The following is a 19119-nucleotide window of genomic DNA, read 5'->3' on the forward strand; positions in this document are numbered from 1 at the left end:
CCATTCTTTAATGTATTTCATGGCATTTACATTGTTTGTGAGCCCCATTTAATGACATAAAACAAGGAGATGGGGGAAGAAAGGTGAAGAGAGAAACAACCCAAGAGTACACTGTAATTTCTTTAATTTGTTTATTTTGTACAAGTATGATCATAAGCAAGGGTTTTGCCTGTGTTCTAGTTTAACTCCAATAAATAAATAACTATGTACAAATGTGCTGAGTTCACAAAACAGTAGAGAAAAACCTTTGCCTTACATATGATACACTCACACATGATACATTTTTGTCCCCAACCATTGAACCATGATTCCATGCCTAGCTTAGTTCAACCAAAGACCTTCTTGACCCTGTGTGGCAATGTATAGAGGTTGTACCTAGTCTTTTCTACCAGAAAGCAAAGCTATACAATGAAAATTCCTCAGTTTCTTAAAAATAAAGGGCCTGACTTGGCCTGCTACTTATTACTGACCCATATTTAATTTTCTAGAACTATTTTCCTCAAGTGACTGAGCAGATAACCCCTTGCAGATATTGTTAAAATGCATTTCTCATGAACTAGGTGGGGTGGAGCCTAGAACTGTCACTATCTAAGGAGCTTCCATGGGAGGCCCAATTCTTGTCCCAAGACCATATTCCAATGACTAGGGTTAGGAGGTCCCTCTGAAATGGGAGACATTTTCCAAGTGCCTCATAAGGTGAGACCCTAACTGGACATTGTTATGGTTTGGATATGAGGTGTCTTCACAATGCAGCGTTCATAGGTGAAATGATTGGATTGTGAGAGTTGTACTCTAATCAGTCCCTACTAGTTTGAAAGGACTGGGTGGTAACTGGAGTCAGTTGAGTCCTGGCTGAAGGAGATGGGTGACTAGGAGTATGCCCTGGAATGATGTGTCTTTCTGTGGCCCCTTCCATTTTTCTCTCTGCTTCCTGACCCCTCCAGAAGCTAAGCTGCTTTCCTCCACTGGACTTTCCCCCACCATGATGTTCTACCTCATCTTGAGCCCAGAGCAATGAAGTCAGCCATCTATGAACTTAGACCTCCAAATACAGAGCCCCAAATAAAATTCCCCTCCTCTAATTTGTTCTTATCAGGTATCTTGGTCACAAGAACACAAAGTTGACTAAAACGGCATCACGCAGGCTCCATTTCCAAGCACCCAATCTCCCTAAAACCAGTACAGCTGCTTTTATTTTTTACTACAAGTAACAAGAGAAATTGAGAGTCAAATTAGCATGAAGCATGAGTTTTCTTAAACTATCCCTTGGGAGGTATTTCTCTCAATTTAAGGCAAGCATCTGAATTTTTTCCACACTGTCAAAAATTAATAACAATTATGATGATAACAACTACAGTTCTGAAGAAAAGTGCCTAATTATCTTAACAACAATTACTATTTTTCAGTCCAAGTCAAATCAACAACAACAATGAAACTCAGGCTCACTTTTTAAAAATGAAGATAAAAACTCCTTGGGTTGAATTTCTATGATAGTCCCATGATATTAATTTGATTATCGCCTCTCACTCTTTAACCTTTGTTAAAATTATTGTGCTCTGGAAGCCTAAAATTCTGGGATAATTATCAAAGCTGATGAAAAAGAAAATACTGCACCGTTTTGGGCTTTGTGTTTTTGTTTCTGTTTCATGTAGAATGTCTGCCTCGATGAACAGCTAACAGCAAAGAAGTAAGGCCAGAGAGAGGTAGGGAGGAAGAGAGAGAGGGGGAAAAAAAGAAGGGAGGAGAAAAAGTAAGTGGGAAAGTCACATACACATAAAGTTTGTATTGGAGAAATACAGGTAGGGGCGGGGAAGCAAAGGAATGGGGGAAAGCCTAAATATTTTAAAATAATAATAAATATACTGGTCCTCACTATCTCACAAGTCAGCCCCCAAGGCTACAGACCAATAAGGCTCACCCTTCCTGTCCCCCCATGGTAAGGTCCTGGGACACTTTGCAGTCTGTGTCTTGATGTAAATTTGACATCTCTGCCCAGTTTTCCTGTGGTGTTCTTGGAAGAGACTGGGGCTCCCCTCCTTCCAATCCTTTCCTGCCCAACTACAGTATGGGAGGATGGGGGAGGATCTTCTCCAGGTGTCAAGCAAGCTAGGGTGCTTCTGGGTAGCCAAGGAGAAAGGCACAGGAAGGAGAAATAGGCACGCTAACACCCAGGTCCCTGGAGGGAGGGCCCTCAGAGTTTCTGCAGTGTCCGATCAGTTCTCACGTGCTGCAGCACCACCTCCTTGGCAGGTGAGCCGCACTTATACTGCAGTTCTGCTGGCGCAGCACCCTGCTTTTTGCGCAGGTGGCATAGGAGTGCCAAAAGCGCCACCACCAGAGACAGGCTTGCAATGGATATGCCAATGAGCACGCCCGAATGCACAGGCCCCGCGGTTGGAGAACTTGAGGTGGAGTCCGGCGTCGGGCTGATTGGGAGCTCTCCAGAGCCATCTTCCTTGTCGTCAATGCTGGGCACCCTGGTAGCGTCACAGTCTGTGCCAACCGAGACGGCAAGATCGGAGTTGGGCCCACAGATGCACTCATAGCTGCCCGGGAGGTTGCGGCATTCATAAGGACAATATTCATTGTCGCACTCATCTATGTCAGTGCACATGAAACCGTCGTCCAGGATGTAGCCTTCTGGACACTGGCAACTGTCTGGGGTGTTGGGGTCACAGTCTGCGGGGCATGCAGTCTCATTGCAGAACATCTGGCACCTGTGCGTATCTTGGGGGTTGGGTGCGAAGCCCTCAGCACAAATGCAACGGTACTCTGTTTGACTCACCGGCTGACACTGGTACTCGCAGTTAGCGGCGAAACAGGGATCTAGCAGCTCCACGCATTCGCCGTCTACCAGTTCATAGCCAGGATAGCATTGGCACTCAAAGCCACCCTTCGTGTTGACACACCGTTGCGGGCACAGATTTGGGACCATCATACAATCGTCCACGTCCTCGCACCGGTGCTGGTCCGCGGCCAGTTGGTAGCCAGTCTCGCACATACACACATAGGAGCCCGGCACTTCGGAGTTGTTAACGCAGAAGTGCTCACATAGATGGTTGCACGACTGCACTGTGGGTGCTGCGCAGGAGCGCTCGTCTGCCTGCAGAACGGCGTCACCTGGGCAGAGGCAGCTGGGCGTCACAACGCTCCGGTTGCACGCGTGCTCACAGCCCCCATTCTCCACGTTGCAGTCCCAGGCACCGGGCGCCTCCCGACCCCAGCGCGCCTCTATAGCTCCAGGAGGCACCATGCACATTAGCTCCAAGCCTAGTTTCTCCACCACAGCGGAGGTGCCCACTGGCAGTGCCTGAAAGTCCCTGCCGTGGGCCCCAAACGGGGTGCTGTAGGTGCTTGGGACATGAACAGCAACAGCGGCGCTGGGGTCCACCGCCACGGGTCTGCAGGACGCTGCAAAGGGGAACTCACAGAGGAAGCCGTCGGCCTCCTGGTTGCATTGTTGCTCCTCCCAGACCGGTTCTCCAGGAGCTGAGGCTGCCACTGCCGTGACAGTGACGCACAGCTGGCCGCAGAGGGGCGCCCCAACACGGTCAAGCCGCGCCCACCTGCTATAGCTGGTGCGATTGTCTCCTGTAACCCACTGGAAGCCGCGTAGGGGCCCAAGTTGCTCCGGGTCGACGCAGCCCTGATGGAGCACCAAACCGATCCAAATACGCGGGCCGACGCTCTCATCGTCACTCAGTAGCAGGGAGATGACATCGGCAGCCACAGAGGAGCGCACGGTCATCAGATGTCCTCGCAGGCGTTCGCAGGCCTGTTTGGCAGCAAAGAAGGTCACGGGGCCCGGGAAAATCGCGAAACAATCGTGCTCGACGCACTGACTGCTACTGAGCAGCGGCTCTGCTGGTGTGGGAAGCCCCAGGCCCGCCGGGGCCAACACACTCAGAAGGAAGACCCCTAGCATGCTGTCCAAGGGTGTTGCGTGCAGGCGCCGGGAAAAGTGCGGACGTTGGGAACGGGCTAGGACCTGGCGGTGGGTGGGGAGAGGCACCGGGCACTGCTGGCGACGGCCGCTAGCTTGGGTCTCAGCTCAGACGCTTCTCACAGCGGCGCTCAGCCCCGGCGTGGCAGTCTCTGACATACTGGTCGGCTGAGGCCCGAGTTTATAAATGCGCGGCCCTCCCTCCCTGGACGTTCGGGAAAAGGAAGGAAGTGCTTGGTGGGAAGGGCTGGTTTGCATTCTCGGATTACTGGGTTCTCCGGACGCCTTGCGCCCGCCCTCGCGCCTGGGATCACCTCGCTGGGATGAGTAAACCCGGCCGCCGGCTTAGGGAAGTCCTCGGGCGGGGCTGGCAGGGGCGGGCGCCTAGGAAGAACAGCACTCCTGTCCGCAAGACAACAGGTCCCGCCCCGACCACTCGCCACCGCACTCTCCTCCCGCCCGGTGCACTCCCTCCTTAAACTCTTGATCTTGATCCTCTTTTCTAAGCCCCCCTCCCCAAATGTTAATACCGATTTCAAGGAAATCCTGGATTGCGGGGGGCTCTGGGAACAAGAAATGAGGGAAAAGAGAGTTTTGAAAGGAGTGTAGAGTGTGGATGGTGCCTAACACCTGCAGAATTCTTGGCAGAGTGCCAGGCATAAAGAGGACATTTGACCGAGGGTGAGGAGCATGGATTTCCACAAAGATTTGATTGCTAGAAAGGACAACTATACCCAACACCAGGGCGCCTGGTCCCAGAGGACAGTAGATTTGGCTGGGGGCTACTACGGGGCGAAGCGGAGTGGAGTGACTTAACACCAGCACCCCCAACGGCCCACTTCTCCTAGCTCACAACTAGCCAGGGACTCGCTAGTTCCTGGGTATGTGTTGCCAAGGTCTGACCCTATCTCTTACTGTGGGAAAGTCACACGAACACTGTCAGGGCTCTGAAATTCTATCAGAAGTGGTGCAGGCGAATTCCCAAAGAGTCCTGAGGGGGCGGGCTTGTAGGGAAACGCGTTAGTCTGGTCTGTTTTCCTCCAGCTTCACCGGGTAGGGAGGTGGCGGAGGGGGGAGTCCATCTCACACCCTAACGAAGTTGGCAGGAAGCCCCCGAAAGGAGGCGCTGTGGACTCCAATTGGATACCATTTGGCTCTCTTTAGGAGCTTTCAATTTCTTCAAGAAGCCCAGCTGATGAGTCTCTTGTAAATACCACTTGTTCTGCAAAGGGCATCATAGAGGGGCTGGCCTGTGGATGGGCAGGGTACGGAGAGTTGGGAGGAGGGAATGGGACTCCGTCACTTTCGACCTTATCCGCTTATTCACTTAGGAAGAATGCGGAGGGGTGGGTCCAAAACCCAGCAGAGAGTTGCAAACTTTTTAAAACACACCCTACGCCAACTCTTCTCAATGGCACTCCCAACCAAGCACCAGAAGGCGGCGCTGTTGAACTCTGAACAAAGCCAAAGAAGTTGGAGGGCCCCACAGTTGCCCAGCTAAAAAATAGTTAAGAGTGTGAGGAACTCGAAGGCCTTGCCCTGGAGTAAGAAACTCGGCTTCGGGAGACTCTTTGTGGATTCTGTGGCTTACTTGTGGGTCTTCCTTCCCTGGTCAAGTACAGACTGGACTTTAAAAGGGAACCGGAGCCTGTGGCATCCTCAGACTACTTACCCACAGTGACCAGCGGGAGTGCACACTATAAAAAATGAAAGGAAGCAGGTGTGCTGGTCCCTCCCTCCCTTCTCCATTGCCATGGGAATTTAGATCTGGGACTTGCAGAGCCTTTTAATATCCCACTGAGGGGTGTCCTGTCAAAACTGCCCCTGCTCATCAGTAAGGAAACCAGAGAAGTACCCATGAGTTCTGAGATCTGAAGCTCAGCTGCACCCCCCCCCCAGGTGTGCTCCAAGAAGAGGGGGGGAAAAAGACTCTGAAATGAAGAGTAGGGCAGTCCCCTGTGGGATATGGGAGCATTGTGATATGGGTTGGAACCCCCTAGAGGCACTGTTGAAAGTTCTCCAAAAATGAGAAGAATTCCTTGTGTGGATGAGGGACAGGATCAGCTACGAAATCTACAGAGCACAGGGCAGGTTATAAATGCGGGAGCCCTTATGCTGTTCTCAAGAATTTCAAGAACACAATAATATAGCACTAAACCAAGATGGTGTCGTTCTGAGAGAGACATTCCTCCTTGAATGGGAATCTTTCTGAGCCTGTCAGCACCAAAAGGAGCTAAGGAACATTTGAAGATCAGGTCTCATGCCACACCTGACTGGTTTGAATCTTGGAGGGGTCTTTGCTGATTTACCAACACCATCTTTGATTTGGCATCCTTTTAAGGTCTCCTTGATCCCATTATTAATTCTTGAAATGGTAAAGAAAAAAAAATGGGAAGTGCATGAATAGCCCCAGTTACTGAGTCCATGAAGACCTCAATGATGCTTTCATATTACAAAGAAACAAGACCAACAATGGAAGTAGAGAAATGTAACATAGAGGTACAGACAGTCTCTAGGCCACCCTGCAGAACATGGATGGACAAAACCCATTTGGCTTTCCAATCCCTTAGGGTTTTGAGATACACCACCTTTGCCTCCCAGGGCTTCCCTCTACAATTTCATTTTTCCTCCCCAGTATTGCATTTCAGACTATTCTGCAAGTTCTATAACACCTTTCAGATTGAAGGTCCCAGTCCTCTATTCTTCTGGGACCCCATCTTCCTATGAATATCTCTTACATTTAGGAATGAGCCATTCCTTCTTGTCTCTATGAGGATGGTTTATCCATTTCCCTCCCCATCAACTGGCTCCTGACCTCACTGTTCTCATTGTGTGCTCCCCAGCCAAGACCTCTGTTATTGCTAAAACAGTCCACTGAAAGAACACCATCATATCCTACATACTGATTCCAAGAACTTGTTTTCAGTCTTCACCCTCCCAGATATCTCTGTGTCGTTTACACTGTCAACCTCTCGCTATTCTCAAAGCATTTCCTTTCCTGACTTTCAAAGTACATTTGTTCTTGTCCCACCTCTCCTCTGAGCTGTACGTGTGGTCCCCCTGCCTCACTAGGATGGATGCTTCCCAAGGTTCTGCCTAGAGTTATCACCTGTCTTTTACATCCCAGTCTTTGGTGCACTCATCAACTCCCCTTGCAGAACACAAGATGTCTTACAAGGGGTTCCCAACCTAATCTTACTCTGTATCAATATTTGAGCCACCCAGTTTGAAACCATACATTTGTCTCTGACTTCATGTTCTTCATCTTCTCTCTCCAACTTCATCAGAGTTTCTGTCTCATCCTTTCCTTTTTCACTGATCCTGCCTTATCAATTTATGCTGAAACAATACTTCAACTCTATTCCTTTCTTCTTTTCTCTTCCACTCTTCATCCCCTACCAAACCACTACCAAACCGTAGATAGCACTTCCTCAGTGCTATCTACCCCCCTCCTTCCGCTGGGAGAGGTCTGAACTCCTATCCTCTCTCCTTGCTGAAGATGCTCATCATTGCGTCTCTGTTACAAATGAGGGAATTTACACTCAAGGGGTTGCACTGGGATTTGCTCCCAAAGCCTGCACTCCACCATGTCAAACAACTTTGTTGACCAATGACCTACCAATCCCTGTAGATGAAAAAAAAAAAAATCACAGGAAGGGAAACTTCTGCTCACTTTCAGATAAATATCTCATCTTTATTCTATGGTCATGTCTCTTTCTCTGGCTGGAAAATTTTTGTCTTTGTCCCCATATTAACCATCTTTCAACTTCCAGTTGACAAGTTGCCCCATTATCAAGGGAACCCAACCAGAACTGACTCTCTGTGAACTTTCATAACAAGTAACCCAGCCTCTTTGTGTGTCAGTTTCCTCAGCTGCATGACAGGAACTATAAGGGTTCCCCTTTCGAAGCATTATTATGAGGACTAAATGGGTTACATATGTAAGGTGTTTAGAACAGTTGAGCCACAATAAGCTCTCAACAAGCTTTATCTAAAAAGAAGCATATACTTCCCAGAATTTGGATTCAGACACTGATTGTTTTCAGCACCCAGCATGGTTCCTGATCCCTACTAGAGACTCACTAGATATAAGTTGGATTGAATTTAGTCCAGCCAAATATTTTTACTAATTATAAAAATAAAAAATTCTGGAAAAATTCAAGAACCAAAGGAGGCATAGGGGAAAAAATTGAAGATATTCAGAAAAGTTTGTCCTGACTCAGGTTCCCAGTCTGCCGCAGAGGCATCCATTGTCAATTCCCTCATTTCCCTGACGTGAGAGCTGAAAATCAGAGAGAACAAGATACTTTCCAAGGTCACGTGGCCAGTATGTACTGAGACTAAGATCCATGAGCCGAGGTTAGAATGAAAAAAACTCCAATGTGGAGTATGCCTGAGCACCAGTTTTGCCACATACATATTAATTTGGCTCTTTCTTAAATCTCCAGTGCCCCTGCCAAATAAAACCCCAAGACACAATACCTAATGTAGAAGGTTGTAAAAATTAAACAGAAGATTTAAAAACAATGACTATTCCCTTTCGCAGAACACAATGGTTACAAATATAGTCTTTAGTAGTGGTGAAAAGCTTTATCAAAGGCTCCTGTGGTCTCTCGTATCATCCAGGATGCCCGGCTTTTTAGTTGGGGGTTCTATTTAATGTCAGAGGCCAGACTAACTACCTGGGCTATGAAAGACTTCAGCCATTTGTATTGAAGGCAAACATATGAGCATTGTTAAAACAGACATGAAGAGGAATCCAGAAACAAGATTAATTCAAGGCATTGCGATAACCCATTTATACCTTCACCACATTTATTAGCCAAAATAGTATTAAAATGAAGACATAAAAATTAAGTGTCTGTGGCTATACAGCAATGCATAAATCCAGAGTTGGAAAATGCATGCCAATTGATCAAGTATTACAATAAACAACAGCATGTCTGTATAGCAAAGAAAATATTTTACTAAGCTTTAATTTTTAACGCAGGAGTTTTCTTTAAGAAATGAGGTAAAGATGGACAATTCTTTATGGTCAGTCCTTTGCAAGAAAAAAAAGTTGCAAACAAAACATATTTTCCTTTACAACCTTTGTAATAAGCAACCTTTTACAGCAGAGATTGTGAAAACAAATATGCTGTAAATTGACCAAATCATGTTATGTGCATATGTGAATATGTACAAATCCCACTATTATGTATAATTATTATGTACCAATAAAGCATTTTTTAAACAAGTTGCATCTACAAAATAACCATAGTTAATATCACATTTAATAAAAAACACTGAAATTCTTTCCCCAAAGATCATGAATAAAAAAGGCATATCTGCTCTTGACATTTCTATTCAATATTGTACTGGAGAAACTATAAGAAACTAATAATTGGTTGTAGTACACTAGATCAATATATAAATACCAATTGTATTTCTATGTAATAACAATGTGCAAACAGAGAATTAAGAAAATATTCCATTTAGATAGTCTCAAACAGAATAAAATGCTGGAAATAAATTTAACTAAAGAAGTGTAAAACATATACTCTGAAAAATATAGAACATTATTGAGAGAAATTGTAGAAGATGTACAGAAATCCTATGTTCATGGATGGACCAGAAAATGCTATAGTTAAGGTGGCAAAATTTCCATTATTGATGCACAGATTCAGTGCAACTCCTTTTAAAATCTCAAGTAATTTTTTTTCTGTGTAAATTTACATATTGATTCCAAAATTTACTTGGGAGTTCAGAAGACTCTGAAAATTCAAAACATTCTTTGATGGGAGGGTAAGAGGATTCATACTTTCTGATTTCAAAACTTACTTATAAAAACTATAGTAAGCAAAAAAGGATGTTACTATGATAAAGATAGATGTAAGACAGTGGAATACAATTGAGAATCTAAAAGTAACTCTCACCTTTATAGTCAATTTGTTTCCAAAGAGTGCCAAAATATTTAAATGGAAAAAAAAACAATATTTTAAACAAATGTTTCTGGAGCAACTGAATTGAGATAGTTTTGGACCCCTATCTCACATCATATGCAAAAATTAATGCAAAATAGTTATAAAAAGATAAATAGAATAGAAAAAAAAACAAGAGAAAACTTAGAAGAAGATATAAGTGTTAATCTTTGTGGTACTAAACTTGAAAATGATTTCTTAGATGTAACACCAAAAGCACAAACAAAAACTACAACAAAAAAATTGGACATCAAGGAGGCAAAAAAAAAATTGTGCTTCAAAGAAAGCAGAGACCCTCACAAAAGGGAAATGGCAGAAAATATTTACAAATCATGTATCTGATAGGAATTTATCTCTGGAATAGTTAAAGAGCTATTCAAAATCAATAATAAGCCAGATTTGGTGGCACATGCCTGTAATCCCAGCAGCTCGGGAGGCTGAGGCAGGAGGATCTCAAATTCAAAGCCAGCCTCAGCAACAGAGAGGCACAAAGCAACCCTGTCTCCAAATAAAATACAAAATTGGGCTGGGGATGTGGCTCAGTGGTCGAGTGCCCCTGAATTCAATCCCTAGCACCCCATCCCCCCAAAAAGAAAGAATAATAAAAAAGACAGTTATTCTTAATAGTCAAACAGTAGAAAGAGCCACAATGAATGCATGGACAAAATGCGGTGTGTTCATACAATGGAATGTTATCAGCAATAAAAAGATATGAAGTACCGATTCATGTACAACATGGAAAAACTTTGAAAATAGCATGCTAAATAAATAAAGCTAGTCACATAAGGCCACAGATTATATGATTTGATTTCCATTAAATGTCCAGAAAAGACAACTCTCAAGAGACAGTATATTACTCGTTTCCTGGATATTATATGTGAGGGTTGGGGCATAACTGCTATTAGTATGGAAATGGGGTTTATTTGAGGTATGTGTGAGATATGGGGTTTGGGCGAGATGATAAAAGTGGTGTAAAATTGATTGTGGTGATGATTGTGCAACTCTATGAATATGCTAAAAGCTATTGAATTGTACTTTTTAAATGGGTGAATTGTAAAATATGTGGATTATATCTCAGAAAAAAAATCTGTTTAAAATAAAAAGGAAACATTACCACCAATTAAGGAAGCATTAGAACTGGGATGATAGAAACAGAACCACTGAGTACACCTCTCAGTCTTTTTCCTACTGCTGGGGGTTTATGGTAATAGGCAGGAAAGGAGGCCAAAAACTGCTTGCCATTCCATAGAACTTACATTGATCACCTCAGTGGATCTCTGAAAAAGCCAAATGAAGCTCATGGATGCCCAGTGACCCACTTGGAGTTGACTGTCCAGTGGGGTTCATGTAGGGAGTAGAGAAAACTTAGTCTGATAGATTCATAGACCACCACCTTGGTCTTCTCAGTTTTCTGGATGCATCCCTTCCTCCCAAGAGATGTTTTCCAAAAAGGAAGGAACACTGAGAAAAATAGCAAGAGCCTCAGACTGCCAGGAAGTGCCCCTTCCTAAAACATTCATCTGCCTGGATGTGACAATCTCTGCTCAGGCCAATAGGTGGTGAGCAAGAGGTGAGCAGGTGTCTGTGCCCGGGACCTTATAGCAATTTGCTGAAGACTGTGGGCTCCTTTTCAGAACAATATTTTAAATAAATACATCCAATAAAATACACAGAATTACAAAGGAAAGCATTCATACTGGAATGTTATCAAAATGTCAGAAAAAAGCAAATATATCATGTCAAACAAATGTTTCTTTGTGGAGGTCCTTAATCACAATTCTGGGGATACAGCACTTAAACACTGTCATCATCAAAGTAATGATCAAAGACCATGTCGAAGACCTGCCATAACCACAAAGTGGTATGAAATATCTGTAATGTCTAAGGAGGAAAATGCTAAGTTTAAGGTGGAGATTAGTAAAAATAAATATGTAACAGTTCTCTCCATTCAAATTCATGGAACCCCTGATTTAAGGACCACAAAATTAAAAGAACAGAGATCTAGCTCTGTTAGCCAAATAGAGGCCTTTAGAATAGCATTTTATTAACATGCATTTATGCTATATTAGACTCCTTTTTTATTTTTTACGTAGTGTTTATTCACACCAGATCATGTTTTAATTAAAACCATAATGCGCATTTGAAAGGAATGCTCTTATGTTTAGAAATACTGTCCTTGGAGATAATCCTTACAAGAAAGTCAAGAATCCAAAAAGTGTCATTTGAGAAACATCAAATGTGCTTTGACTCCTGGCAAACACTTCCTGTTGGATAAACTCATGGCTCAAATGCATGCAGGACAGTAGTCTTAAAATAAGTAAAGCATGTGTCAAGAATATAACTTATCTAGCTAGGAGGGTAAGAAAAGGGAACTATAACCAGGTTTGGTGGTGCACGCCTGCTAAGCAACTCAGGGAGAATCTGTCTCTAAATAAAATATAAAATAGGGCTGTGGATGTATCTTAGTGGTTCAGGGCCTCTGAGATCAATCCCCGATACTCCCCAAAGCCCCCCAAAAAAGAAAAGAAAGGGAGCTATATATTTTAGTATTATCTTACAAAAATATATTTTGACACACACTTTAAATGTACTAAATGTAAGAAATTCAACAATGAAAATATATATCATAAAAACCATTCATATTTAGTACTTGCTTTTAATCTTTTTTTTAATTACAAAGCTGAAAACTTTGTTAGCCCAATAAGTATGCTGAATGGTTATTCTTGATGTATCTATTGGAAATGGATAGGTAAAGTGATGGAAATAGATTCACCCAATTTAGACCAACAAAAAAAAATCTACACATGTATATATAATCTCTGTCTACTTTCAGAAAGTAGACAATTTCTATTTTCCTCTGTATTTCTTATATTTCCTACAAATATTCATAGTAAGTAAAAGATTACAATCCCTTTTCAAGAAGATAAAATTACTTCTGGGCAGTTGCAAATTACCGGGTTCAAAGAAATGTTTTTAGTAATATACCCTCTAATGTTCACAATTTCATGTGGAGCCAGAAACTATTTTGCCTCACTCCTAGTTCTCTGTTTTCCAAGTGATAAGCTTCGTTGGAAAACTGCTTCTGTTAGCTTAGGAAGCCCTGGGTCCTTGCATTCTCTGAACTCAGTGTGTCTCCTTTCCCAAACACATTTCATAAGAGGACAAATGTTTATCCCATGCATTCAACCAGGACATGAAGTAGAGAACTGCCCCAACTCATTCTATATTACCAATTTACTATTTGGTTGCTACATCTTGCAGGGGTTTTGGTTTTTGTTTTTGTTTTGTTGTTTTTGTTGTTTGGTTTGAGTTTTGGAAGACAAGGCAATAAAAGAACCCCTTAGAACCTGGATATTTGGAGGAATTCTGTGGCTGTCCTACAGCAGAGGCTGGTATATTTTTTTTTCTGTAAATTGCCAGAGAGTCAACATTTCATATTTTGCAGGTGCTTCTGTCTGTTGTAATTACTCAGCTCTCTGTAGTGTAAAAGCAGTAGTACTGGCAAAGTTCAATACATTTGATTGTCTACTGCCATGTAACAAATCTCCCCATAACTTATTGATGAGAACCATCAATATCTGAAATTCCTTTTATCTAACCAAATTATATTGAATAGATTTGAACAGAGCTAGCATTTGCAAATACTTATGCAGCAGACAATGTATTTTCATCAATATCTGGCTATCAGGACTGAGGATGGTAGACCTGCACCTTCAGACCTTCCTTAGATGCATAAAGGCCTACAAGATGGTTGATGGCTCTGGGTGCACTGGCTGGGGACATCTTGGTCAGAAGAGCCCCCCAGAAGTAAAGCTATTATGGACAGCAGCTATAAAGGAGAGGGATTTACTCTAGGGTCAGTGGTGGTCAACATTTGAGTCCATCACTAAAAAATCCCACTGCCACCCACAGGCCTTGGGGTGACTAAGACTCCATATCACTCTGTGGGAAAGGAAAGGGAGTGGTTCCCCATTGGGAAAGCTTCAGACCCAACTCACTTCCATCCATCCATCCAGAGTCAGCCCACCCACCACGGGGGCTCCAAGGTGGAAAGAAGGATAGGGAAATATTCAGTCCACATCCAAATCATTGGGAATACTTCTCAGTCTGGGAGTGATTCTGGAGCCAGATCCCAGAGACGCACTGGCAAAGGCTCCTCTTTGGGATTTATTCTCCTTTGGAAGGAAATTTGGGGCATATAGCAAGATGCAGCTTTCCAAAGTCCCTTAAAGGGCCCTTCAGATAAAGGGGACCCTGGGACACATACTGACCTGCAAGTCACAGACAATGGGCCTGGATATTGATAGTCACTCTTCTGTTTTTGATGATCAGCTTTACCACCAAAGGATCCATGGAGCCAGCAGCTGCAAAGGATAATTTTGGCAGCATCGTCCAGGGTGCAAATTTAAAATTCCAGCTGTTTCCACTATGAGTAAGATAAACACAAACAGCTGAAAATTAGTAAGTTCAGAACTTTAAATATGCCAAACATACTTTGCAATGCTCTGTTTTCTCATAGTGTGTACACTCTGCTGCTGCTGTCCTGTGGTTTCAAGCACATTTTAATATTTTATTTTGCTATCGAAAAGTTTTATGCCATTGGGAATTAATTAGTCCCTGAATCTGGGAAAAGTAATCATTGAAAACAAAATATTTGGCTTTCTGTTTCTCAGAAAGTGTTTGCTGTAGCTTCCATTTCTGGCCCAGCATCTTTCTAAAGAGTTTAGCATTTCATTCAAATGGGTCAGTGACCCTGTGCTCAGTAAATATAATAAAGATGGGGACACCCTGCTCCAGAATACCAGTGATCTCTGTCCATTGTGGCTGAGAGGCAGCTCAACTGACCATGAAGAGGATGGCCCTGCTTACGTGAAGATGGAGGAAGAGGAGGAGGTCTACAGACCAAGACATCCCTGGCAATCTTGCCCCTCAATATGTGTTCCAAGACCAGCAGTTTCCACCTCATCTGGAAGCTTGTTAGAAATGCAGAATCTCTGGCTTCACCCCATTCCTTCTGCATCAGAGCCTGCTGGTTGAAGAAATTTTGGTGGAGAGAGCCTTGGGAGATTTCATACACACAGTCTCTATAATGTCTGTATTGGAAAAAGAAACAACTGGTCAACCCAATTGCCTCAGAGCACGTCCTTCAGAGGAACTAGCTCCTTTCATTGACTTCCTCTAGACATTTGGTGATCCTCTCCAGTAGTATGACAAAGAAGTTCTCAAGATTATCAGCATCAGCTTTCTATCTTCTCTATTTCATGTTCCCAGGCGATGAATGAGACCATTCATCTTCTGGGAACCTGACAGAAAGGCAGATGCTTGAGCCCCAACCCAGAACTTTATAATGAAAAATTCTGGAGGGCTGGGCCCAGCCATTTGGATTGTAGCAAACACTCCAGGGGATTCTGTCACACAGGTTTGAGACCCACTGGTTCACTGTGCACCAATGAAGTGGCCTCCAAGGCTCTAACACGTCCTTTCCACCCCATCTCTGCCTCCTGGGCTTTCTATTTGGGGTCTTGAGTCCACTCTTCCTTGGACCCAGTAATCACAGTTTCTAGTCTCAGGAACATAGGTGTCCCAAGCCTTGTCCTGACAGGGTAGTAGAAATTCACATAAAAGCCAAGATAAATGGAATTTGTAAAATTTTGGTGCAAAGACAGTAGGTACAACAGGCATCAATATCATGAAACTGAAAGATACCATAGGATGAAAGAAAGGAAAATAAAGGAATCCCACATACTGAAAGAAATAAGAGTTCTTAACTCTAACCATTGACTGTCGACCTCTGGACTTCTTGTTAGGGAAGGTAAGTAAATTTCCCATTTGATTCTGTCACTACAATCAGATTACTGTTCATGCAGTCAAGTGTCAGCCTAGTTGATATAAACTTGAACAACGTTCAAGTGTGCCTTTTGGGTTGCCTTTCATTCATCAAAATCCTTTCAATTTCAAGTCCTGGCTACTATTTTTAGTAAATATCATCATTAAAATAGGATATTTCTGTAAGTTCATTAGGTCACATTCCTTAAAACAGAGGTAAACAAACTATTTCTGTAAAATTACCAGGTACTAAATATTTTAGGCTTTGCAGGTCATGGGATCTCTGCCATTCTAGCCTGAAATCTGCCATGTAAATGAACAAATGTGCCAAGTTCCAATGAAATTTTGTTTATGCACGGTGACATTTTTTTATCATTTTTCACTTACCCTGAAATATTTTTGTTCCTTTCATTTTTTTCCAACTATTAAAAAATGTAAAAAAATTATTTTTATTGGCTCATGGGCCATAGAAAAACAGGCAGTGTGACAGATTGGGCCTGCAGGCCACAGTTTTCCAATCCCTGCCTCATATATATTCTAAAAAGAAACAATCCCATAGGACACAGCCCTTGTTTATGAAAGCCTTCTCAAAAGAAGATAGGGAGACAAAATGGGAATATCCAATAACGACTCAGTTTATTATTCAAATATAAGAAGAGCCCTCCACCTCTTAGTTTTGCCCACTAAGGATGTATTTATCACTGTTGAAAAATTCTGGTGGGTGAAAGAAAGGTTGTTGACTAAGAAGGAAGAGGGGTGACAAATAAGCAAAAATATTTGGGAAGTTGTTGAAGGGAAGAAAGGATTAAGGCCAACAGGCTTTGTACTGAAATAAGAGAAATACTGTTCTATTCTTTCAGTTAAACGGGGAAAGCTTCCATGTGGCTCCCAATAGAACCTGAGATATCAAGAAGCACAAATCTTGACTGAGATCCCCTGCATTGCGTACTTGGAATTCTTCATCATGCAGCTTCCAGAAGGTTGTGAGACTGTGCTTGGCATCCCTCTACCCTCTGAACACACCACCTCCAAGGTAGGAAGATCCATTTCACTTTGGGATAGTTAACCAGCTTAGTCTTTTCTGTTGTCAAATATATCTCCATCTCACAAATCAGTACATAGGAGGCTGGTGAACGGGAGCTGTGTTTGCTGTTCCTGCAAACACTGCACTAATGCACACAGCATTGGGCTTATGATCGCTCTAACTGCTCTTTAGTGAACACTTCATTACTCTTAAATTACAAAATTAAGCTGTATTTTTTAAAAAAACTTTAAAAATAATCTATCATTTACAGTGACAGGATACTATTTTCTGTGGTAGAGTATGTCCAAGTTTCCTTTCTGATAGATTACTGGTTTTAAAACAGCAAAAATTTCTTATCTTACAGTTCTGGCAGTTACTGGTTTTAAAATAGCAAAAATTTCTTATCTTACTGTGTTTAAAACAGCAAAAATTTCTTATCTTACAGTTCTGGCAGTGAGGAATACAAAATTGAGGTGTTGACAGGGATTCATTGCTTCCAAGGAATCTAGGGGAGAATCCTTTTCCTTATCTTTATCCAAAGTTGTACCTATTTCTTTGCTTGAGAGTCCTATTCCTCCTTCAAAACCAATAGCATGCATAGCAAATTCAAATCTCTCTTTCCCTTCTACTCCCACTATGTCTTCTCCTCCTCTGATTTGTCTACCTACCTGTTCCATCATCCCAGAACTCTGTGATTGCATTGAGCCCCTAGATGAAGACCCTGGAACCAAAGGACAAAAAAAATTAATAACAAAATCAAGGCAAAAGATCCTTTTTTGTTCAAATGACATAATTGCCCTGATATTTCTGGTGTAGCCCATTAACGCATGTAGTATTTGGATTCCATTTTGTAAAACTTTAAAAGGCTTGTAAATGAATCACATTAAAACTAGCATCCATCTCTTTCTGAACCAAATCTACCGTTTCCACTCAAAAGCTCCATTTCTGAATTTCAAGAAATTCCTTAAATCTCACACTTAAAACTCTAATGCTATCTTCTGATTGCCGGGGACGAAGGCATTGATGATGTAATAAATCCTCTTTATCAGGGAATATCTGGGTCAGTTGTATTTCTGGTATCCCTCTCACCATGGCAGAGCATCTATTTATTCTGTGTAATCTAAAAACAATCACCTAGATTTAGCAGCAAGTATTATAAGAACTCTGATTCTTTTGAGTTGATTGGTGGTGATGAAAAGTTGAGTTTGAAAGGATCAATTTTCTTAGACTATCTTATAGTGTTTTTCCCCCATAATGAGTAGAATGAGGTAGAAGTAAGAACATAGAAAAAAAATTATTGTGTGTGTATGTACATGAGTGTCTGATTGTGCATTGACCCTTTCAGAGTTAGTTTACAATGTCCCTCCTCCACAAGTCACAGAGCAACCCCTTGGACATATCAGGATGGGTGGTCTGATCCCAGCTGTTCATGGCCCACACAGTGACTGGGAGTTTTTTAATTGGTCACTTTCAGTTCCATCCCCCTAGTAATTAGTGTTCCTTGTAAGAGAGCCACCTCTTCTAGCCAAACACCATTGAAAAGATGAAAACATCATCTTCCACGAAAGCACACATCTTAAACTCTCTTAAAATTTGGAACAGAAATGTAAAAAAAAAAAAAAACTGTTGTCAGTGTCTCCTTCAATTTCAGAATGGGCAGGGGAGCAGTATTGCCAAATATAACACAATGTTTATGGTGAAAAGAAATGATTAGAAGCAGGAAAACACCACAGGGAATAACAACCCTTCATTTTTTTGGAGGGATTGTATTTACTTTAGAAATCTAATGGAAGGAAAAGAAAATTTCTGTTATCAGGATTATCACCTAGCAGGGCTTCTGGGAATAAAAGTGTCGAAATCAAATATTATTCAAAGGAAATGTGTTTTCTAGATTTTTTGCCACTCAGATTTTGCATCCCTTTAAAATAATGTGCTATATGCAGCACAATGCCTACAGAACCTGAGCCAGACAGGGATTTATGTTACCCTCAAATTTTTATATCAGCAGTGTGGGTATCTAAGCATTGAACTTTCTGATAAAATGGGTGTGTGCATGGACTACATTGGCAGTAGGGGCTCATTCTTCCTCAAATTCTTCATTTTAGCAATGTCTACAATGGCATTTCTTTTTCCAGGAATGGTGACACTCAGCCTAGCCAAAATTTTGTTAGTATGCCGTTTTGCTCCAAGGCAAATAGCAAAGGTCCCTTTGAAGACAATTAAAAAAAAACAGTCCATATGCCTAACAACTGGACATATTTTAGAAAGCAACATATGGAAACCCTTTTCTTGGATAAGTTATAAAATATAAAAATGCAAGCAATTATTCTGTAGATGTCTCTAATGGAAAGTTCTAAAATTCCTGC

At 42.3% G+C, this 19119-nt stretch overlaps 1 protein-coding gene across 1 annotated transcript; it reads right to left on the reverse strand.

Annotated features, from left to right (window-relative positions):
- Positions 1-107: 107 nt before the first annotated feature.
- Positions 108-4159, reverse strand: Thbd (thrombomodulin). Its single transcript, XM_046435207.2, has one exon. The coding sequence runs from the start codon at positions 3923-3925 to the stop codon at positions 2192-2194; it is 1734 nt and encodes a 577-aa protein (XP_046291163.1). The 5' UTR covers positions 3926-4159; the 3' UTR covers positions 108-2191.
- Positions 4160-19119: the final 14960 nt, after the last annotated feature.

The sequence above is a fragment of the Marmota monax genome, unplaced genomic scaffold (assembly GCF_021218885.2).
Source record: "Marmota monax isolate L192 unplaced genomic scaffold, Marmota_monax_Labrador192_F-V1.1 WCK01_AAM20220418_F8-fsc00005, whole genome shotgun sequence".
Classification (NCBI taxonomy): domain Eukaryota; kingdom Metazoa; phylum Chordata; class Mammalia; order Rodentia; family Sciuridae; genus Marmota; species Marmota monax.

Bases quoted from the DNA above. Each gene is read 5' to 3' on its own strand.
- Thbd (XM_046435207.2), bottom strand. From the start codon at position 3,925: ATGCTAGGGGTCTTCCTTCTGAGTGTGTTGGCCCCGGCGGGCCTGGGG.